The 22,493-nt window shown below is 35.5% G+C and overlaps 1 protein-coding gene across 4 annotated transcripts in view; it reads left to right on the plus strand.

The window, feature by feature from the left end:
- Window positions 1–22,493, plus strand: part of TBC1D23 (TBC1 domain family member 23) — a 64,055-nt gene that overhangs the window by 33,622 nt on the left and 7,940 nt on the right. For 2 of the 4 annotated variants that reach the window (XM_054482995.2, XM_063661508.1), the window contains exons 6-16: window positions 36–160; window positions 251–297; window positions 1,127–1,230; window positions 2,882–3,004; window positions 4,176–4,268; window positions 7,057–7,227; window positions 9,839–9,881; window positions 11,407–11,513; window positions 15,410–15,549; window positions 16,845–16,889; window positions 21,308–21,396. In XM_054482995.2, the coding sequence (XP_054338970.1) occupies window positions 36–160; window positions 251–297; window positions 1,127–1,230; window positions 2,882–3,004; window positions 4,176–4,268; window positions 7,057–7,227; window positions 9,839–9,881; window positions 11,407–11,513; window positions 15,410–15,549; window positions 16,845–16,889; window positions 21,308–21,396 (1,087 nt within the window). The remainder of the gene's footprint in view (window positions 1–35; window positions 161–250; window positions 298–1,126; window positions 1,231–2,881; window positions 3,005–4,175; window positions 4,269–7,056; window positions 7,228–9,838; window positions 9,882–11,406; window positions 11,514–15,409; window positions 15,550–16,844; window positions 16,890–21,307; window positions 21,397–22,493) is intronic. The other 2 variants (XM_054482996.2, XM_063661509.1) reach the window with 1 other exon arrangement.

The following is a 22,493-nucleotide window of genomic DNA, read 5'->3' on the forward strand; positions in this document are numbered from 1 at the left end:
TGGTTTATATCTCTCATTTCATTTCCTGATTACAGCTTGGAAGTCTTTTTGCATGTTACTGTTCCATTGAAGTCACTCAGGCAATATGGGATGGATATCTACAACAAGCAGATCCATTTTTTATTTATTTCTTAATGTTAATTATCCTTGTTAATGCAAAGTAAGTATCTGGTTGGTTAGATTTTTTTTCCTGTTTTCTCAGGGTGCTCTGTTAATATTTAACTCAAATTGATTTGATTCCCTTTTACAGAGAAGTTATTTTAACACAAGAGTCAGACAGCAAAGAAGAAGTTATCCGTAAGTATCATTTAATGTAGTGAAAGCATTTCGGGTCTCTTTATCTGTGTAAATTACCCAGTTTCCTCATTCATAAATTTAGGAGATTAGTCTAGAAGAGCTCTGAGGCTCCATTCAACTCTCAGATTATATAAACACTCTCAAGGTACAGACCTTAAAGACTATTTTCCTTTATTTTGCCATCTTCATTCATTCCTTCATATTTGTTCACTCTTTCATTCCTTTCCATATACTATTTATTTAGTTTCACTGTTCGAATAGATTGCCCTCCTGTTCCTCCCTTCCCGTCCTTAATTTACCTTTCAATACTCAGTTTATATGATATTTCAATTGTGAAACCTTGGTTCTCCTTTTGGATTCTCCCCACCATATCCCCCACATAGAGATAGTTACTTCCTCTCTATATTGCCTGGCACTTTGTGCTATCTGTATAATAATGTTTATCTTACTATATTATAATTTATTTTTATTTTTTTCACACAAGACAAAGTTATTTAAGTCAGTAACTATTTCTTAGACATTTTTTATGTTCAGGGGCCTTGGCACTTCTTCATATATGTTTGTTAAATAAATAAATCATAGAATTCTAATTAAGATTAATGAATTTGATTTGATTGCCTGACACCATCCTTCACTAACAAGAGATTTACGTTAACAGTTTCAGCTCATTTGGAGAAATCCACTTTTCCACAAGTCAGTGTAAAAGCACCACTGTTGAGACTCCATTTGCATAGTATTTATGATGAAGATATTTCAGCTCTGATACATAAACAATGTTAATGTTTGCATTTTTCACAAACTGCTAAATATTATGTCTATAATATTTCAGAGTTCTTGGAAAATACTCCATCCAGTCTGAATATAGAAGATATAGAAGACCTTTTCTCTCTGGCTCAGTATTATTGCAGCAAAACACCGGCTTCTTTTAGGAAGGTATAAGACCAGAAATGACCAACTATTTTGTATTTCATATTTTGTACATTGTTTTATTACTTTGTATTCACTTTAGTTAAAATAGGTTGTCAATTTTTTCTGTTTCTTTATGTGTTGTAGTTTTGTGTGATTTTTTTTTCCATCTCTGTAAATAACCTCCCTAGTGGATGAACAGACAAGTTAAAAAGATAGTAGAAAGCATCTTACCTCTCTTCTGATTATTGTTATTTCTGATCATAAGAAAATTAACTGTGAGATATTTTCTAAATTAGTGCTTTCTTGACTTTAAAAATTATATTACAGGGCCGGGCGCGGTGGCTCATGCCTGTAATCCCAGCACTTTGGGAGGCCAAGGCGGGTGGATCACGAGGTCAGGAGATCGAAACCATCCTGGCTAACACTGTGAAACCCTATCTTTACTAAGAAATACAAAAAATTAGCCGGGCGTGATGGTGAGCGCCAGTAGTCCCAGCTACTCGGGAGGCTGAGGAAGGAGAATGGCGTGAACCCAGGAGGTGGAGTTTGCAGTGAGCCGAGATTGTGCCACTGCACTCTGGCATGGGCAACAGAGCGAAGACTCCGTCTCAAAAAAAAAAAAAAAAAAAAAATTACAGTAGTAATCCAGTGGAGGAGGTAGAGTTTTGCCACTTTTCTCTGGAGTTCAGGCTTGTACAGTCTTAGTAATGCTGAGCTGTCTCATAAAGAAAGGTCATTTAGGCCCCATAAAGACTTAGATCCTTAGACCAGACAGATGCCTAATAAAGGACCCCAGATTAGAAGTATGAGTGATGTGAACTCCTGAAAAATGAAACTCTAAGAAGCAAAAGCTAATAGTGGAAGAGGCACAAGTTTATAAAGCAGACAGGTTTGTATGTGACTTCAGGTGCCCATGAGAGCATTATTGTCTTTTTTTTTTTTTTTTAAAGCATTCTGCCGTAATAATTTCTAGTTGGTACTCATCGTGTCACTGAAGTGTCAAGATAAAGTTAAATTATGTTTAGTATACTGTGTTTTAGAAGGCAGGTGAAGGAAACCTTTTAAGATCATTTTCCCTCAAAAATAACTAATTTAAAAAGACTTATTTCTAGGGACCAATTTCAACTATTTTAATAATTTTCTTATATAGAACTCTTCAGTTCCTAACAACGCTGGATAAGTCAGATGGTAGAATAGCAGTTTAAAATAATGAAAAAGAAGTGTTATTTTTTTTCTCATTCAAGAGCTGCACCTTTTATTCTTCAGACATAGTGAATCTGTACTAGCAGTTGTGAATTAGAGCAGGCTGTGGATCAGTATTTTAACTCATTTATGCAATAGATTTCTGCCACATATTTGTTTTTATTAAAATATAAAAAATTGTAAGTAACCATTTTTAAAATTCAATATTAACTACAGGTGGTAGTATAGAAAATAGCTATTTAGAATGTGTTTTTTTTTCTTAGTCTTTCATTTTGTGTGAACACTGACAGGGACTTTATGTGACATTTTTGTAGTTCTTAGCCTATAAAATTTGCGATTATGTAGTATTACGTTTTAAAAATCACAACTCAAGAGTATTATAATTTTACCTTTTATCATGGTTTAATAAGAATATTTTTAGGAAGAAATTTTGATTTTTTTTCATAATGTTTAAAAATTTCACTTCAAACAGGATAATCACCATCTCTTTGGTAGTACTTTGTTGGGAATTAAGGATGATGATGCAGATCTGAGTCAGGCTCTTTGTCTGGCCATCTCCGTGTCAGAGATCCTTCAAGCGAATCAGCTACAAGGGGTAAGTAAAGGAAACCCTGTTTGTTAGGGGACTGTTCATTTTAAATACAAGGAACCAACTTCCTCCCTGTTCATTGATTCCCACAAAATCAATTTACTGCAACAAGGTGGCTCTTTTGGCTTTTTGAATGATTGTGTTAAATGTTATGTTCAGAGGGTCATTTTAAAACTGGTCAGCTTGTGTGGTGTTTTAATTGTCTACAGTTAATTATTGTTGACATTCTTGACACCAGTTTTTGTAAATCGCCATATCTTTTTTCATATTTCAGTAGAGCGACTGAATGTGGCATTGTATAAAATACTTAAAAGGGTGAATTTAGCATTTAACAGTTTCTGATAGTTTACAGCTAATTGAATTACATGGTTTAGTTCCATACAACTTACAGCAAAAGAGAATTGTGAAAATGAAATTTTCTTCATGAAAATCTAATAAGTCAGTTTGGCCAATGATGTTTTTAATATATGGTCTTTATTACTAGTAGTGCAACAGTTAACCATGGTGTGTATTTGGAAGGTGTAGTGTATTTCCAAGGTTGAGAGCAGGAAAGGAATGGACGTGGGAAAATAGCCTTTTATGGTAGATCTTTCTTAGTTGGATTTCTTACTGTATCTGCACTGGTTATTGAGAATTTTCAAAGTACAAGCATCTCACTTTTTTCTTATTCAAACTAATATTAAAAAACAAATGAAAACATGTTATCCAGTTTAAAGAGATCCAGTTTCTTTAGTTGAAACTGGTATTTCAGAACATTCTCCTTTCATCCCCCCACATGAAATAGATGTTTAGTTCTTACGTGAATTGAGCTGTTGATAAATTTGCAGATTTATTTGCAAAAAAGAATAGCATATCTAGAGTTGTGTTTATAACTATATAGCGTTTTATAATTAGTTATAATTAGTTTTATAGCTCAAACAGACACTCTTCTTCTATGTATTTTAAGACTTTCCAGTAAAGAACAACATCTAAAAAAGAAAAATGTTTTAACTGTTTAAAAGAAATAAAAGTATTTAGGACCTTTGGGTTATTTTCTATACTAACTAGGTCCTCCCAATTCCATGTGAGATCCATTTTTTAATAAACTTGTTCCCTTCCCTTGGTTAACTGAATATTATGTTGTGCAATGTGAACCTCATGGGAAATTCCTGTATGTCAAATGTTGTTTCCCTTTTAGGAAGGAGTCCGGTTCTTTGTGGTGGATTGCCGTCCTGCAGAACAATATAATGCTGGGCATTTATCAACTGCTTTCCACTTAGATTCAGACCTGGTTAGTATAAATGCTGATTAATTATTCTTAAAGTAACTTTTTTTCCTTCAGTTCATAAATAAATATATAGGTCTCAGATTGGGGAATTTTTTCTTTCTGCTTAAGGAGGGAGTCTCTGCCCTTATGAGAAAAGTGTTGCTGTCAGGTTTCCTTTTCACCCAAGTACCCTTTTGTGTTTTTGTTGTTGTTTGTTTGTTTGTTTGTTTTGCTTTTGTTGCCCAGGCAGGAGTGCAATGGTGCGATCTTGGCTCACTGCAACCTCTGCCTCCTGGGTTCAAGCTATTCTCCTGCCTCGCCCTCCCTAGTAGCTGGGATTACAGGCACCCGCCACCAGGCCCGGCTAATTTTTTGTATTTTTAGTCGAGACGGGCTTTCACCATGTTGGCCAGGCTGGTCTCGAACTCCTGACTTCAGGTGATCCCCCTGCCTCAGCCTCCCAAATTGTTGGGATTATATGCGTGAGCCACCACGCCCGGCCCAGATACCCTTTTGGCATCATAAAGGGTAGTTGAAAACAATGCTCACTATGGCATACTATTGCTTACCTTACCATTTTTATGTCAGTAAATTCTGAACTTAGTTTGAGCTACCTAGTATAGCACTTAGCATAGTGCACTGCACCTACTAAGTACTCTCTGGATATCAGCTCTTACTGTAATTGAGTAAGAATTCTGTAGGCTTTATAGTATGAGCCATTTTTAATCATGAGTATTTATGCATATAATAAACTAATATTTAATAAGGGTAGTATCTGGCATATAAGTACTTAGTTATTAAAACTACTATCCTAGGTCATTTAATTTGAAGAATGGTAAAGTAAATAATTGTCAGAGATGTATAGAGCCATTGGTAGAATTGAGGCTAACATCATTTAAGCCATTCTGGGATCATTAAAGCCTCAGGGATGGGGAACACAGGAATGGGATAAGAAACCTCTTAGCTATATGTTAAGTCAACCTTTCCCCTTCCCAACTTGTCTGAAAAATTTGATGCTGAGACTGAAAGGGTGTGTGAAAGGACCTAGGTAATATTGAGGGAGAACTAACAGATACTGTGAGAAAGGCCATCTTAGCTCATCCATATTCTGTAGGTGAACTCTGTGCCTTTCTCTTCCTTGATTCCTCTCTCATTCCTATTTTAAAAATTTACTCAAGTGATTCATGAATATTTGAATTAATTTTTTTTTTTTTTTTTTTTTTTTTTTTTTTGAGACAGAGTTTCTACTCTGCCACTCAGGCTGGAGTGCAGTGGTGTGATCTTGGCTCACTGCAACCTCAGCCTCCCAGGTTCTGTTGATTCTCCAGCCTCAGCCTCCCAAGTAGCTGGGAGTGCAGGTGTGCCCCACCATGCCTGGCTAATTTTTTTTACTTGTAGTAGAGGAGGGGGTTCATGTTGGCCAGGCTGGTCTCAAACTCCCAGCTTCAAGTGATCTGCCCACCTCAGCCTCCCAAAGTGCAGGGATTACAGGCGTGAGCCACCATACCCGGCTTGAATTTTTAAAAAATTTTAAAGAATATTATCAACTTACGTAATCTTCCAGACTTTTAATATCTATTGACATATTTTTTGTTTTGCCACTAGATTTTTCACATAACAGTTTCTAAGAGATCTTTTGATTTAAGTACATTCTTTCTAATGATGCATAGTGGTCCATGGTACATGTAGGTATACTATAATTTATTGCCTGATTGATGTATATGTGGGTTATTTTTTGTTTTCTTGTAATCTGCAGTTAACATCTTTTAATACATTTTGTGAACTTATGCAAATATTTCTGTAAAATAGATTCTTAAAAGTAAAATTGTTTTGTTGAGATGTGTAGATATATACATTTTACTAGAGACCACCGTATTGCCCTTTAAAATGGTGGAACCCAGCTATTCGGGAGGCTGAGGTAGGAGAATTGCTTGAACCTGGGAGGCGGAGGTTGCGGTGAGCCGAGATCGCACCACTGCACTCCAGCCTGGGTGACAGATGGAGATTCCGTCTCAAAAAAAAAAAAAAAAAAAAAAAAAAAGGTGGAACCTTCTTACGTTTCAGAACTCTAAATGAGAATGCCATTGGCATTATTGGACATTATCAATCTTTTCTTATCTTACCAGAGTGATGAGTGAAAAATAGTTGTAATTACCGATGAAGTTGAACATTATTTTTTGTGAGTGTGCTGTTTATATTTGCTTTTGTTTTTTACAAATTGCTTTTCTATATGGTCTGTCCATTTTTCTATTTTTCTCCATACCTTTTGTGTATCTCCATTAAAACAGTTTTTAAACATCTTTGTAGTTATTGTCATACTTGTTTCCTTGAGGGTAAGAAATGAATATTTCATCCTTGTGTCTCCATTACCTGGAATAGTGCTGATAAACAAATGCCTTCTGTTATTTCTGACAATCCTCTAAGAAACACATGGTTTACCATCTAAGGGGAAACTAAAAAATAGAGCTTGTTTTGATCTATAGTTTTATACTCTTTCTGTCTTGATATCTAAAGGACACTGTTGCTACTTGTTATATGAGAAAAAACAAGAACAAACAATTTTTCTCTAGTAGAGAATTATTTTCTTTGCATCAATCTTTGTGTGAATGTTCAACTTTTGTTCTATTGTATTATAGATACATTTATAAATATTTCTCTTATCCCAGGGATTTTATTTATAAGATCCTTTTTTTTCCTTTATTTTCATTGTGGCTCTTTAAATATTGGGGTTTTTCCTTAAAAAAATTTCAGATTTACAAATACATGTGAAACACAGGCTTGTCAAATTTTTAACTTTAAAAAAATTGTCTAGATGCTCCAGAATCCATCTGAATTTGCACAGTCAGTAAAATCCTTGCTGGAAGCACAGAAGCAGTCCATTGAGTCTGGCTCCATAGCTGGTGGGGAGCACCTCTGTTTTATGGGCAGTGGCAGGGAGGAAGAAGACATGTATATGAACATGGTCCTGGCACACTTTTTACAGGTATGCTGACATAAATTATTTCAGTTTTGTTTGGTTAATGTTATCACCTTTAAAAAATTTACGTAGATAACTTTTTGCTTGTCAGATTTATCTGTACTTTTCTTGGTTTTGTGACTTGTTAAGGTCTTCTCCAGATTTTTCTCATATGTTTATATGATTTTTTTATATTTAACTCAAACCATCTGGAATTTATTTTGTGTAAGAAGTAAGATAGGAATTAAAAAAAAATTTCTCCAGATGGCTTACAAATTGTACAATTTGAAATACCACCTTACTAATATACTGAGTTCCTCTATTCATCAAGATCTATTTCTGGATTATTATGTTACTTTGATCTTTTATTTTTTTTCTATTTGTTATTATTTTTTTGAGATGGAGTCTTGCTCTGTTGCCCAGGCTGGAGTGCAGTGGCACGATCTTGACTCAGTGCAACCTCTGCATCCCGGATTCAAACAATTTTCCTGCCTTAGCGTCTCGAGTAGCTGGGCTACAGGCACGCGCCACCACGCTTGACTAGTTTTTGTATTTGTAGTAGAGATGGGGTTTCACTATGTTGGCTAGGCTGACATAGTGATCTCCTGACCTCAAGTGATCCGCCCTTCTCAGCCTCCTAGAGTGCTGGGATTACAGGCGTGAGCCACTGTGCTTGGCCTATGTTACATTGATCTTTATGTGTATTTATGTCCTAGTACTTTTTACAGTAACTATATAATTCATTTTAATATCTTCATTTGAAACTGAATAAATACATATGCATATTCATTCACAACACCTAGCCATCTTTCCTTTTTGTGTTTAAATATTGTCTTCAACACAACTAATTTGAATTAGTGATTTTATGCAACCTGTTTCTCTGCTTTTTAAAAAATGTCACTCAGTGATGGCTTGTTTTTTATTATAATAGTTGCTTACTAGGTATTCTTTGGCAGTTTATGTGTTAAAGTCCTTACTTTTTTGGTCCTGAACTATGGAATCAGCAAGATGGTAGGCATGGTAATACACAAGCCACTCAATTTGGATTCATTTCTATTTATGTTGTATTTTACTGGGAATCTGGTTTGAAAAAATTAGTTTGAAGACGAAATCCTTGAAAAGCAAAATCAGAGAAGGAACAGGATATTTGGGAGAGGGATTGTAGGATAATTTTAAATTTTATTAAAGGAAAGAGTTTAGAAGCATACGGAATAACAAAAATAAGGAACCAAACTCATTTCACTCATAAATTTAACTGGTCTATTCTAAAAATGCTTCAGGCCAGGCACAGTGGCTCCCACCTATAATCCCAATACTTTGGTAGACTGAGATGGGAGGATCACTTGAGCCCAGGAGTTCACGACCACCCTGGGCAACATAATGAGACCCTGTCTCTACAAAAAATAAAAATATTAACTGCGTGTGGATGTGCTCACCTGTAGTCCAAGCTACTTGGGAGGCTGAGGCAGGAGAATCGCATGAGCTGGGAGATTGAGGCTGCAGTGAGCCATAGTCATGCCACTGTACTCCAGCCTGGGTGACAGAGCGAGACCCTATCCTCAAAAACAAAATAAAATAAAAATGCTTCAGTATAAACTATACTGTATATTGTGAAGGCTGTCATAGGGCAAGAGTTTGGAATATTGTGTACTTTTTTAAATTATTCAAGTTCTTTATGTGGTTTTATAAATTTTTTCCCCAATTTTTATTATGGAAAGTTTCAAGGAAATTGAAAAGTAGGGAGAACTGAATGCCATAAACTCATTATAAAGACATAACCACATCATTATCATACTTTATTTAAAAAAATTTAACTAGTATTCAAGTTTCCCTGATTTTCCTAAGATCTAAAACAAGATGTTGACATTTGGTTGATGTCTTTTAAGTTTCTTTTAGTTTATAGGTTCCTTTTTTAAATTTTTTTCTTGCATGTATTTGTTGGGAAAAGCAGTTAATTGGTGTTATAGAGTTCCCCACATTCTGGATTTTGCTGATTACATTCACATGGTGTCATTTATCATGTTCTGTCCCTGGTATTTTCTGTAAGCCAGTAGTTTAGAGATGTGTTCAGACTTCTTTGTTTAGGGGAAGGAGGTTCTGAGCGGGTGATGCCTGCCTCTTTTAGATGATAAATACTATTTAGATGTCTTTTTTGTGTTTCTCTTTTTTTTTTTTGTTATTTATATTACTTAGATCCATTATGTTTTTAGTAGTTTGCAAAATGGTAACATTCCCTTATTTCTTCATAATTAGCCATAATGTTTCTTTTTATATTATCTTTTAATAAAGGACCCAAAATATTTTAAAAGCTTTTAAAAATCACTCTGATTACATCCTAAAATACTGTTTAACTAATTTTGGTTTGACCATTGCACTATTGAAACGATAATACAAGTAAAATCAAGACTTGTTAACAGCCTTGAAGTTGTTCCTTTCTCCCCACCCAAGCACCAGACCTTACAATGCATAAGGTAAATGGATATACCTCTGTCTGCCAGAGTCCAAAATGTCAAGGAAATGAGAAAGCCCAGTAATTTAATATATAACTTGGTATCGTATTTATCAGTGTTTTAGAACTAGCTGAAGTTTTAATTAAGTCGCAATTTTGGAAGAATTTAAATTTTCTTTTCTATTACAGAAAAACAAAGAATATGTGAGTATTGCCAGTGGAGGATTTATGGGTAAGATTTCGATTTATTAGTTTTTTTCCTCTATGTTTCAGAAGAAATTGTATTGATTATCAATAGAGTTGATCTGGAGTGGTCACATTAGTTAATGGGTAGACTCTTCATGCATTCAATATTTTCAGAAAAGGCAAGGCCAGGAGGACTTACAGGTAACAGACAAACGTAATAGGTAATTGAAATGAGTGACTATTTGATGTAAGACTATTTTAATAGATTTGTTTCCAAAAAATATTTTTGTAAAGATGAATGAAAAACTGCCCATATGATTGCCTCTATGGAGAAGAAGGATTAAATGATGGGACAGGGAAGGAAGACTTCAAGGAATACTTTTTATAGTATACCCTTTGGACTCTTTAGGTGTTTTGTTATTTTATTTTTGAACTACTTGAAGGTATTCTCTGTTTAAAAAATGTTAGCTAAGTGGAACAAAATAAACTGATATTTTCAGAACTGCAGAGTAATATTTAATAATCTAGGAGAGTAAAATAGTTGGCAGGATCTCTGCAGGCAAATATTGGGAATTTTACTTTCCAGGCAGAGTAATAAGATTTTAAAAGAGCCTGTCTTACATTAGAAAAAGAGATACTACAAAAATACTGAGCTGTAAATGCTGGGGAAAATTAATGATCAAATCATATCAATATATAAGAATCAAATGCTAACCAATTGTGCAACTGAAGCTCCAAAAATCAAATCAGTATATGTTGAGGGTAATGGAATCTTAGGCTTTAATCATGGGAGTTAGGCTGTAACTTAGGATTTTTGAAACATTAGGATGTATTTCCTCCTGGTCTTTGTTGATATTAACAAGGATTATGATTATCTTCTATATATCATGACCTGATAACTAATGACTTTTGAGGTTCATACCCAGAGTGGTGTACAAAAGGGGTTATTTTAATAAGTAGTGTTAAACATGTATTGGCCCTAGGCTCAGTGTTATTTATTAGGAATCCTGGTAACGATCCAAAACTTGATTATTAAACTTGTAATTCTCAAAAGTGTCTGAAAAGCATTCTTTTATAGTATAGCCCAGATTTTAGAAACTTTTTTAAAACCATGAATTATTTCTTTACCAAGAATAATCTGTCTTTCCGTAACTGTTAATGCCTAACAATGCTTCTTTATTATGGGAGAGATTGGTATCTCCTTATGGTATAACAAAAGTCACAATCGGTTTTCTATTAATCCTTTATGTCATAAAAATGTTGCAGAAATTATCTGTTAATACTTGAAAGATTTCCTTCCAACGAAGAAAACATAAAGCCTATACAGTTATCATCACATTGGCGTCAGTTAAGAAAAGTTATCCGTGTACAGAGGGTTTTGGAGGAAGAGGAAGCTTTGCTCTAGCTTGGAGGCCTTTACTCCTTTACAGATGTGCAGAAAGAAATACCTGTGATTGTTTCCTTTGGTCCTTTTTTCTCAGCTGTGACATGTTTATTATATTTCGTTGGTAATGAATTTTTCCAAAGAGGGTTGATATTTTAGGTTTTGTTTTTTTTTAATTTATCTTAAGCACTGCAGCAGCACCTGGCAGACATTAATGTGGATGGACCAGAAAATGGATATGGCCATTGGATTGCTAGTACCTCAGGCTCAAGGAGCAGTATCAATTCTGTTGATGTAAGTGTATGTAGAGAATATGTTACCAGATTTGGATAAGTTCCCAGAAAAGGTGATTAACTACTAAACCCCCACCATAACAGAAACGGAGTCAAAACATTTCAAACACATGCAATGAAGAGTCATATTATTGTGAGATTAATGAGATGATACAGCAAACCTTTATTGTGAGATTAATGAAATGATACAGCAAGCCTTCACAGCTAAACTAGGTGGGAACTCTTGAAGTTCAGCTGCTGAATTCAAATTTCTCCCTGTCCAGCTGTAGTTTGGTATCATGTAGTGACAGTTTTATGCTCCAGCTTAAATATCAATGGGGACAAATCTGGGTCCTATAAATAGCTGGGACTCTTAAGCAAGCTGATTCCAGGCATCTCCCAGTTAGTTTTTGCCAGAATACTAGGGCTCATAATCATCTCGTGCACACTATATCTGTACCCATCCCCATCACAGACTTAAATGATTTGGACTTGAGTCTGTCCACATTTGAGAATTGGCCAGGCAGAGGAAGACAAGAACAAGTTGCCAATCCTATTTTATTTGATTTTTAGTTATTGAGATGTGTATTACTACCTGGTTTTGCTACAGTGGATAAATCTGTTTTTCTGTTCTTTGGAAATATTTGAGTAATAGGTCTTTTGTGCTTTTCCAGTACTTCAATATTTCATGTCAGTTGAATTAGATGTCATTAAATTATTTTCATAAATAATAGTCCTCACATACCTAGTGATTATTCTTTAAAACAGAAATAAAAGGAAAACTGCAGTACAAGGTCACAGTTAGTAGCTTGGGCTTACAGGTCTGACATACCTGGGTTCAGATTTCATCTACAACTTACTTTCTTCATGATCTCTAGCAAGATCTTTGAGCTGTCGTTTCTCCACCTGTGCAATATAAATGTTAACAACATAACCTTCTTTCTAAGGATAACTTGAGGATTAACGGTGCAAGTAAATGGAAAGTGTAGTACCTGTCACCAGATATTTAATAGTAGTTATTACGAAATTGTAACTCACTACCTGTGTTAGTTGAGGTTTATCTTCAGCCATGCAAATCAAAATCAGATTATTTTCACATCAGCGGATAAGGTTTGTCTGAGAGTCTTATTTTTAATTTGATACTCTTATTTTTAACTTGATGCCTTTGTGTGAAATCACCATTTACTTAGTAAACGTTTGCTATTTTCACTTTAACTAAATAGTATTTCATTTTATGGGTGTATTATAATTTATTCAGTTCTCTATTGTTCAATATTTACGTTGTTTCCAGTTTTTTTCTGTTACAAACACTATTTAATTTTTGTAGTGATAAAAATTTGTAGTGATAAATTTGCATGTGCCATGATTATTTTGTCCTGGAAGTGGAATAACTTGATTAAAATCAAATCAAATGCAAAGTCCTTAGACTTCTGCATTATTATCAAATGGCTCTCCAAAAAAACATTCTAATTTATATTCCCCGTTCACATCACTGGATAGTTTTTCTATTGAAGCTTTTATATTCAGATCTGAAAAACACTGATTGAGGCTATTTTAGAAATTATCTTAAAGAGCATTCTTTTCAAAGTACCAAAGAATTTTTACAGTTTAATTTGGCTTTGAATTTAGATATGGAAATAGAAACATAGTTTTTTTTGTTGTTAATGACATTTCTTCTAAAAATGAAAGTAGGCTGGGCGCGGTGGCTCACGCCTGTAATCGCAGCACTTTGGGAGGCCGAGGCAGGTGGATCACGAGGTCAGATCGAGGCCATCCTGGAAAACACGGTGAAACCCCATCTCTACTAAAAATACAAAAAAATAGCCGGGCATGGTGGCAGGTGCCTGTAGTCCCAGCTACTCGGGAGGCTGAGGCAGGAGAATAGCATGAACCCGGGAGGCTGAGGCAGGAGAATGGCATGAACCCGGGAGGCGGAGCTTGCAGTGAGTCGAGATCCTGCCACTGCACTCCAGTCTCTGGGTGACAGAGCGAGACTCCGTCTCAAAAAAAAAAAAGAAAGTAACATGTTCATTTTAGCATCATATGTAAATAAGAAAAGTATAAAGAAAACAAAATCATCTGTAGCTGTACCAGAGATAATTTTGCCATTCATATTTTAAAGTATTTTCATCAAATCCTTTTTAGTGAATGTGTTTCTTTATTTTAAAAGTAGTGATCATAGCATACCTAGAATTTTATTTTCTGCTTTTTCACTAAACATATGAGCATTTTCTAGCATTTTAAAATGCTATTTAAAAATAATATGAGTTTGTAATGGCTGTATAATTTTCCATCAAATAGTGCCCAAATTTCTGGGCACTTTCTTCTCATTAATTCTAAAGAGGAATTAATTGGCAGAAAATAGGATCACTTTTAAATGTTTGACACCCATCATCACTAAGTTGCCTTCTAGGAAGGTATATGTGAGCAATCCCATGAAACAATTTAAGAATTATACTCACAGCCATGCACGGTGGCTCATGCTTGTAATCCCAGCACTATGGGAGCCCGAGGCAGGTGAATCACCTGAGGTTAGGAGTTCAAAAATTAGCCAGATGTGGTGGCAGGTGCCTATAATCCCAGCTATTCAGGAGACTGAGGCAGGGAGAATTGCTTGAACCCAGGAGGCGGAGGTTGCAGTGAGCCGAGATCGCACCACTGCACACCAACCTGGGCAACAGAGCAAGACTCTGTCTCAAAACAACAACAACAAAAAACAAACAAAAAAGAATTATACTCGCATTTCTTATATTTGGTACATCAGGATAACTTTTCTTCAGAAAATAAAGGCCTAAGTGGCAATGTCTTTAAAAAGCAAACATTTACAAGGGATATTTTAAAATGTAGCTACATGGATAGTAGTTTGATTATGCTTTTGCTTATTTTTGAAGACTAGTCTGAGGTAAGAAAGGTTAATAGTTTTAACTATTTCTTATTGAATAAATAAGGTAATTTCAGACTCCACACTCACATATGTGCAAATAGTAGTTTGATCATACGTTTGCTTATTTTTGTAGACTAGTCTGAGATAAGAAAGGTCAGTAGTTTTAACTGTTTCTTATATAATAAAAAAGATAATGTCAGACTCCACACACATATATGTGCAAGTATATCCTAATTTTTTATTCTACCTTCTTTTTTGAGATGGAGTGTCGCTCTGTTGTGCAGACTGGAGTGCAGTGGCACAATCTCGGCACACTGCAGCCTCCACCTCGCGGGTTCAAGCAGTTCTCTGCCACAGCCTCCTGAGTAGCTGGGATTATGAGCACCCATCACCACGCCCGGCTAATTTTTGTATTTTTAGTAGAGATGGGGTTTCACCATGTTGGCCAGTCTGGTCTTGAACTCCTGACCTTGTGATCCACCCACCTCGGCCTCCCAAAGTGCTGGGATTACAGGCGTGAGCCACCGTGCCCAACATCTACCTTCTATTCTTAAAATGATTTCACCTAATGAATTAGTTTGCAGCTGCCGCAACAAAATTATCGTACTACAAACTGGTGGCTTAACCAATGTAAATTTATTTTCTTACTGTTCTGGAGGCTAAAAGTCCAAGATCAAAGTATTGGCAGGTTTAGTTTATCCTGAGGCCTCTCTCCTTGGCTTGTAGATGGCTGCCTTGCCCTCTGTGTCCTTACATGGCTTCCTCTCTGTTTTCATATGCTCATGTCTTTCTCTCTTATAAGGACACCAGTCAGACTGGATTAGAGACCACCTAAAGACCTCATTTAACCTTAATTATGCCTGTAGGGGCCCTGTCTCCAAATACAGTCACATTCTGAGATATACTGGGAGTTAGGACTTCAACATATGATTTTGGTGGGATTGCAATTCAGTCTATAACATGTAGATAACCATTAGCAGTAGTATGTCTTTTAGTCATTTAGAGGCAGTTAATCCATTATGTTCTTTTTTTAGGGTGAATCTCCTAATGGCTCAAGTGATAGAGGAATGAAATCACTAGTAAATAAAATGACTGTGGCTTTGAAGACAAAATCTGTTAATGTCAGGGAAAAAGTTATCAGTTTTATAGAGAATACATCAACTCCTGTGGATCGGTGAGTTGTTTATACAGTATGAGTTTATGATGAGTAATTAAAACTAAAGAAACAATGTCTTACAGTAAGTAAATGTTAGTTGAATTGAATGTGTTCCAGAGAAGGATCATAAAGTACATTTTCTATTAGATGATTTCATAGTTTCCATTAGAATTGCAGGAATGTACTTTATATCCATAATTATTCTCTCTTACTACTCAAAGATGCAAATAATGTATCTGTCACATCATGCCATTCACTAAAACAAATTTATGTCCCAGTATGTATCACATTTCTTATAGTAGCTGCTTCCCAAATGTCAAATGGATGGAGAATCATCTGCCGAATTCAGTGATCTCATAGTAGGAACTTCTTCCTCTGCTCCAAGAATTTAAAACCTAGAAAATCTGGTCATGCTAAATATAGCAGAAACCCACCTTCTGATGTTTAAGATCAGACCTTCATAGAATTTCATTTACAAAACCCCATTCCCTTGTAAATTACATATGAGGGACATGCTTAACAATTGAGAAACAAGTTTAAAAGTATCTGTTATATATATTGTTTCTTATTGTAATTGAGGATACCTTTTTTTGTCCACATATAAGTCTGTTTGATCTTTCTTGTTCCTAGAGTTCAAAGCTAACCTTATAATTGCAACACAGAATTTGTTTTAAGGAAGCCTTATATTGGAAATGTGTTGCAGTATTTGGTTTCACTTTCATGTCTTGCAGTATCCTGGGAAAATTGACATATTTTACTTCAAGAATTGAATGTCAGGGATTTGTTGTCTGTCCCTTTTTTTAAGTGTAGTATATATGCATACAAAAGCACATTTTTTTGCATTTAGTAAATAGCCGAGAACGTAATAGATTATTTTCATTGATCCAAAAAATTGTACCTTATCTAAAATGGTCAACTGATAATTACTAAGGTGTTTTATCAAGCCTGAAAAGACTTGTTTATGCAATAAAGTTATGTCTTCTCAAAAGCTAACCCTTTTACCTTTCGTTGGTGCTTCTGAATTGGAGGACTATTATTGCTACATTTTGTAGCATGAACATTTACAATTTTATTTTAAAATTTATTTGTTTTAAAAGGGACTGGTGATAACTAAGTCAAAAAGACTGCTGCCGCCTTGATTACTTGAAATTGGCTTTTCTTTGTTTTTCTTTGTACTTGGGATGATGGAAACATCTTCTGTATAATGTACACTCTGGGTGAGAAAAACTAAACTGTACCATATTTTTGTTTTAAAGCTGTTGCATTTTTTTTTATAATCATTTTATTCTGTCCTCTGCCTTGATTTGCTATAGAATGTCTTTCAATCTTCCTTGGCCAGACAGATCATGTACAGAGCGGTAAGCCAATGAGTAGAGCATTTTTCTTGAACCATCCTTTTCCTTTAATATGCTTCATGCCATCTATAAGCCTCATGCTGTCTTGGCTCAAATTTCATGCAGCTATTTCAAATGCCAAACTTTTCTCATTCTGCTTTTAGGAGTGTGTCGTGTTGATTGATACACTTTTCTTTTTGTTTTTTGCTTGATCATTTTAATTTGTTTTCCTGCATGCTTGTTTGTATCACCCATTCCACAGATGAAAATTAAGTTTGTTCAAAACCTGCAGTTTTTATTCTGAGACAGGGGAAGGTGAAACAAAGTATGTGGTCGCGAGTTGGCAGGTTATTTGCTTTGGTGCTCATTTGCTTCTGTCTCCCGCCTAGCAGCAGAGAAAATTATAGCACCTAAAAATAGGCACCGTTCATGGTTCAAAATTTTTGTTAATTCATGTACATTATGTAATTTTATATTTTTAGATTTTTCTTAATAAGATGTATGTATTTAGGTTGAGTTAGCATATATAAATCTCTTCCAAGGAACTACAGTTCTAGGGTTCTGCCTTTGGTTTTTGTTGAAAAAAAAAATGACATTTTTTTCTAGGTGGTGGATTACTTTAATGTATAATCTGTCACTTCTCTAACCCAAATAAAATGAGGTGCTTCTCATTAAAGACAATAAGTTTAAGGTTTAAAAATCTACTGGATCTTCAATTAGGGTAACAAAAGAACTTTACTAACTTAACTCTGTGTGACTTTACAGTTCTTATACTCACAGAATTTTTCAGCAATTTAATTAGAATATCAATTACAGCAACACCTACAAACATTTAAAAAGAAATTCTATAAATCCTAAGTGGGCCAGAAAAAAAAAAAAGAAATTCTAGTCATATTTTCAATGTAAGTTAAGCTTTAGAATAATGGAATTGAATTTTTCTCAGGTCACTTCAGTATTCTCGGTGACTTGAAGTAGCATTTTTAAGAATAATACTTCACTCTCTAAGACTATACTTTCAGCTGGCGCAGTGGCTCACGCCTGTAATCCCAGCACTTTGGGAGTCGGAGGTGGGCGGATCACGAGGTCAGGAGATTGAGACCATCCTGGCTAACACAGTGAAACCCCGTCTCTACTAAAAAAAAAAAAAAAAAAAAAAAAAAAAAAAAAAAAAAAAATTAGCTGCGCATGGTGGCGGGTGCCTGTAGTCCCAGCTACTCAGGAGGCTGAGACAGGAGAATGGCGTGAACCCAAGAGGAGGAGCTTGCAGTGAGCTGAGATCGTGCCACTGCAGTCCAGCCTGGGCAACAGAGCGAGACTCCGTCTCAAAAAAATATATATATATAATAATAATATAATAATAATAATACTTCACTCTCTAATAACTTATCTTCTAAGAGTTTTGATTTATTGTGACTATTCCTACACGACACCAATTACAGGACTTCTGCTAATAATTTTACCTAGCACTACTTTAAAGGAAATTGCTTCTTTTAAAATTATAATCTATTTGTGAATCATCCTTTCCGTTTTCTTCTGTTATAGGACCATTGAATTAGTCTAATTTTTTTTAACTCCCAAGTTCTCAAATTATTAATTTTTGTAACTTAAATCATCTCTGATCCACAGGTAGATATATTTGTTTTGAAAAGAGAATCTAATGAGAAGTTAGAATGAATTAGGTTTCTTTCTAAGCTCAGTAAATTAAAGCCTACTCAAACCATACTATAGATGTTTCTGCTATTACCATGGCAAAAAAGTATAGATATTATGCTTTAAAAAATAGTACAGCTGTTGAGTTTTATTCATTTTTAGCCAGTCTTTCAAGAAATGTCTCAATAATCCTTCACATTCTTGTTTATAAAAACTTTGTATTATAAATCTTGATTAACAATTAATAATTTGTTTTTTAGGATTGTCTCTTTACTCATACTTTCTGGTTATTTGGTTATCTGGTTACAGCAAATGCTGATTTGCTGTAAACATTTATCTTTGTTACTTTTTATGTTATGGCAGTTTAATTGTGCTTAATATTAGGAGAAAACTTATAATCTAATCTATATAAAATTTTACAATCTAGATGGCATCAAAGCATTTTTCAATAAAGCTCTTACCTCTGTCTTTGCCTTTTGTAAGAAAGCTGAATCTGAGTTTCAAAGGCATCAAATTATATTTTCTGTCTCTCATGAGCATAGTTAGGTAATTTATAGGACAATTTTGTATTAGATATATTTTAACATAAAACCAAATGATTATGTCACTTTTAATAAAACTTTAAGCCTATGTATTGATTAACCTAACGTAATTTCCAAAGAATATTTGTTATACACTAAACTCTCATTATATTTTATTGAGGAATATTATTTTGGAAGAAGTAAATCAACAAAATTAGGCTACAAAAAAAAATTTTTTTTTTTTTTTGTGACCGAGTCTTGCTCTGTTGCCCAAGCTGGAGTGCAGTGGCACAATCTCGGCTCACTGCAACCTCTGCCTCCTGGGTTCAAGCGATTCTCCTGTCTCGCCCTCCCAAGTAGCTGGGACTACAGGTGCGTGCCACCACACCCAGCTGATTTTTTAATTTTAGTAGAGACAGGGTTTCACCACGTTAGCCAGGATGGTCTCGATCTCCTGACCTCGTGATCTGCCCACCTCGGATCTTTTCGGCCTCCCAAAGTGCTGGGATTACAAGCGTGAGCCACCATACCTGGCACAAAAAAAATTTTTATTAATGGTGTATATTTAAAATTATTTAAAGTATAGATTTGATCTCTATCTTCTGGGAAATTTGAATTCTAAACCTAAGTAAAGGCCAAGTGTGGTGGTTCACACCTGTAATCTCAGCACTGGGAGGCTGAGGTGGGAGGATCACGGGTCCAAGAGTTCAAGACCAGTCTGTGCAGCATAGCAAGATCCTGTCTCTGAAAAAATAAAAAAATTAGGCAGGCGTGGTGGCACACCCCCGTGGTCCCGCACTCCTGTGGTCCCATCTACATGGGAGGCTGAGGCAGAAGGATTGCTCCAGCCCAAGAATTTGAGGCTGCAGTGAGCTAAGATTGCGCCACTGTACTCCGGCCTGGGTGACAGAGTGAGACCCTGGCTCTAAAATACTACTACTAATAATAATAATAATACTAAAGGCATATAACTTGATTTTTTCTCACATTGGAATATCTCTTGAAAACAGAAGATTCTGGGTGTTTTCATATGTTACATGCACACACCCAAAAAAGCTAGAGTCTTCCTTTGTAGTAGGTAATTTTAGCTGAACCTTATCCTACAAGTAAAACAATGCTTTTCCCCTCAGAAACATGTAGTATTTTGTTGACACATTTTAATTTTACCTCTTAGTTTATTTGGGATTACCTGAAAATTAATAGGGTATTAATTTTTATATTACAAAGAGAGGTCACACTCCCTATAGACCTAATCAAGTTTGAGTTTACATGTTATTTATGCTTCTGCCTTTTGAAAAAGAGGCAGATTCTTTCTTTTTCTGTTTCTTTTTTTTTTTTTTTTTTTTTTGAAATGGAGTTTCACTCTTGTTGTCCAGGCTGGAGTGCAATGGCGCTATCTTGGCTCACCACAACCTCTGCCTCCCAGGTTCAAGCGGTTCTCCTGCCTCAGCCTCCAGAGTAGCTGGAATTATAGACATGCGCCACCATGCCCAGCCAATTTTGTATTTTTAGTAGAGACAGAGTTTCTCCGTGTTGGTCAGGCTGGTCTTGAACTCCCGACCTCAGGTGATCCACCCACCTCGGCCTCCCAAAGTGCTGGGATTACAGGAGTGAGCCACCACGCCGGGCCGACGCAGATTCATTTTTATGGCTTATATTTGCACAACAAAAGTAGAATCTTCATTTCTATTGAAACAAAAGTAACAGTAATAAAAAAATGAGAAGATAACCCTTAAGACACTTGCACTTATATGAGAAGCCTTAACCAATCATATTGGAATTTGAATATTTGGTGTCAGTAACTTATTTTACCTAACAGACATGAAGGTAGCACCAGGCATTGTCCTAATAGTTTTACAATAAAATTAACCAATTTAGTTCTCACCATAACCCTGACAGGTAGATACTGTTAGCACTATTTTACAGAGGAGGAATCAGAAGCACAAAAGGCTAAATAACTTCCGCAAGGCCAAACAGATCTAAGCATTGGTTTTAATATGGATATTGAAATTGTTTAAAATTTAATTTTTACATATTTAAGAGCATTCAGCCTACCAAGGCCTTATGCCACTTTTGCTAACATAATTTCTTTATCTTCTTTTAATTTCCTTAACATAGCTCTCCTAAAACTGTGGGTAGTACACGGGATTTTGTGGGGGGGCGACGGGTAAGGAATATTTACATTTTGTGTGAATATTCAAATGATGCTTGGTAAAAATCTTTGATAACTTCTTAAGTGATTATTTCTCCCCTACAATTCTTCGAATATAGGCATGTGAGCAGCAGTGACAGAGTGGGCAAGCCTTACCGTGGTGTAAAGCCTGTTTTCAGCATTGGGGATGAAGAAGAATACGACACAGGTGTAGTAATACACTTAGCTACAGACGGCTTTGCTCAGTCATTAGGAGTGATTACAGCAGTCATTCTGGGAATAGCCAATCAACTGCTTTTTTTAAAAAATGAGATTCTGTAGAAATAATTGGAGTTTGGTTTTAGACACCTTGAATTGTTGTACCTATTAGAAATCCAAGCACCAACATGGCACATGTATACATATGTAACAAACCTGCATGTTGTGCGCATGTACCCTAAAACTTAAAGTATAATAATAATAAAATTAAAAAAAAAAAAGGAATCCAAGCAGAAATGTTGAGTAGAGGCAGTTGATTATAGGTGTCTTCAGCTAAGGAGAGAGGTCTAAACTGATGATAATTTGGAGGCTATCAGTGTCAAAATAGTATTTAAATCCAAGTGATGGGATTGAAATTCCTTTGATCAACCACCTAGGAGATTGAGAGTTGTGGGACTAAAGCACTGAAAATTACAAAATTGAGACATCTGAAGTCTTTTGAAACTGGAGGCAATATCATAAAGGGCCACAAGAAGGCGATATTGTGTCAGGGAAGTTTGTCTTTTCTGTGGTTATGTTTTAAAACAAATCATTTAGGCCGGGTTCGGTGGCTCACGCTGTAATCCCAGCACTTTGGGAGGCCAAGGCGGGCGGATCACTTGAGGTCAGGAGTTCAAGACCAACCTGGCCAACATGATGAAACTGCGTCTCTACTAAAAGTACAAAAATTAGCTGGGCGTGGTGGTGCATGCCCATAATCCCAGCTAATTGGGAGGCTGAGGCAAGAGAATCGCTTGAACCCAGGAGGTGGAGATTGCAGTGAGCCAAGATCATGCTACTGCATTCCAGCCTAGGCGACACAGCGAGACTCTGTCTTAAAAAAAAAATTAAAAAATATTTAGTCTTTGGTTTATCATTCTACTGCCCAGCTTATCCTAATTAAGCAATCATAACTAATATTGTTTAATATGTGTATTGAGTTAGGTAGGTAAGCAATCATAACTAATATTGGTTAATATGTGTATTGAGTTAGGGAAAAAATATATAAATGTACAGAATGAGAAAAAAAGACTCCCAAATCTCACCTTGCTTTTTCCAGTTAGTAAT

Source organism: Pongo pygmaeus, chromosome 2 (genome assembly GCF_028885625.2).
Source record: "Pongo pygmaeus isolate AG05252 chromosome 2, NHGRI_mPonPyg2-v2.0_pri, whole genome shotgun sequence".
NCBI lineage: Eukaryota > Metazoa > Chordata > Mammalia > Primates > Hominidae > Pongo > Pongo pygmaeus.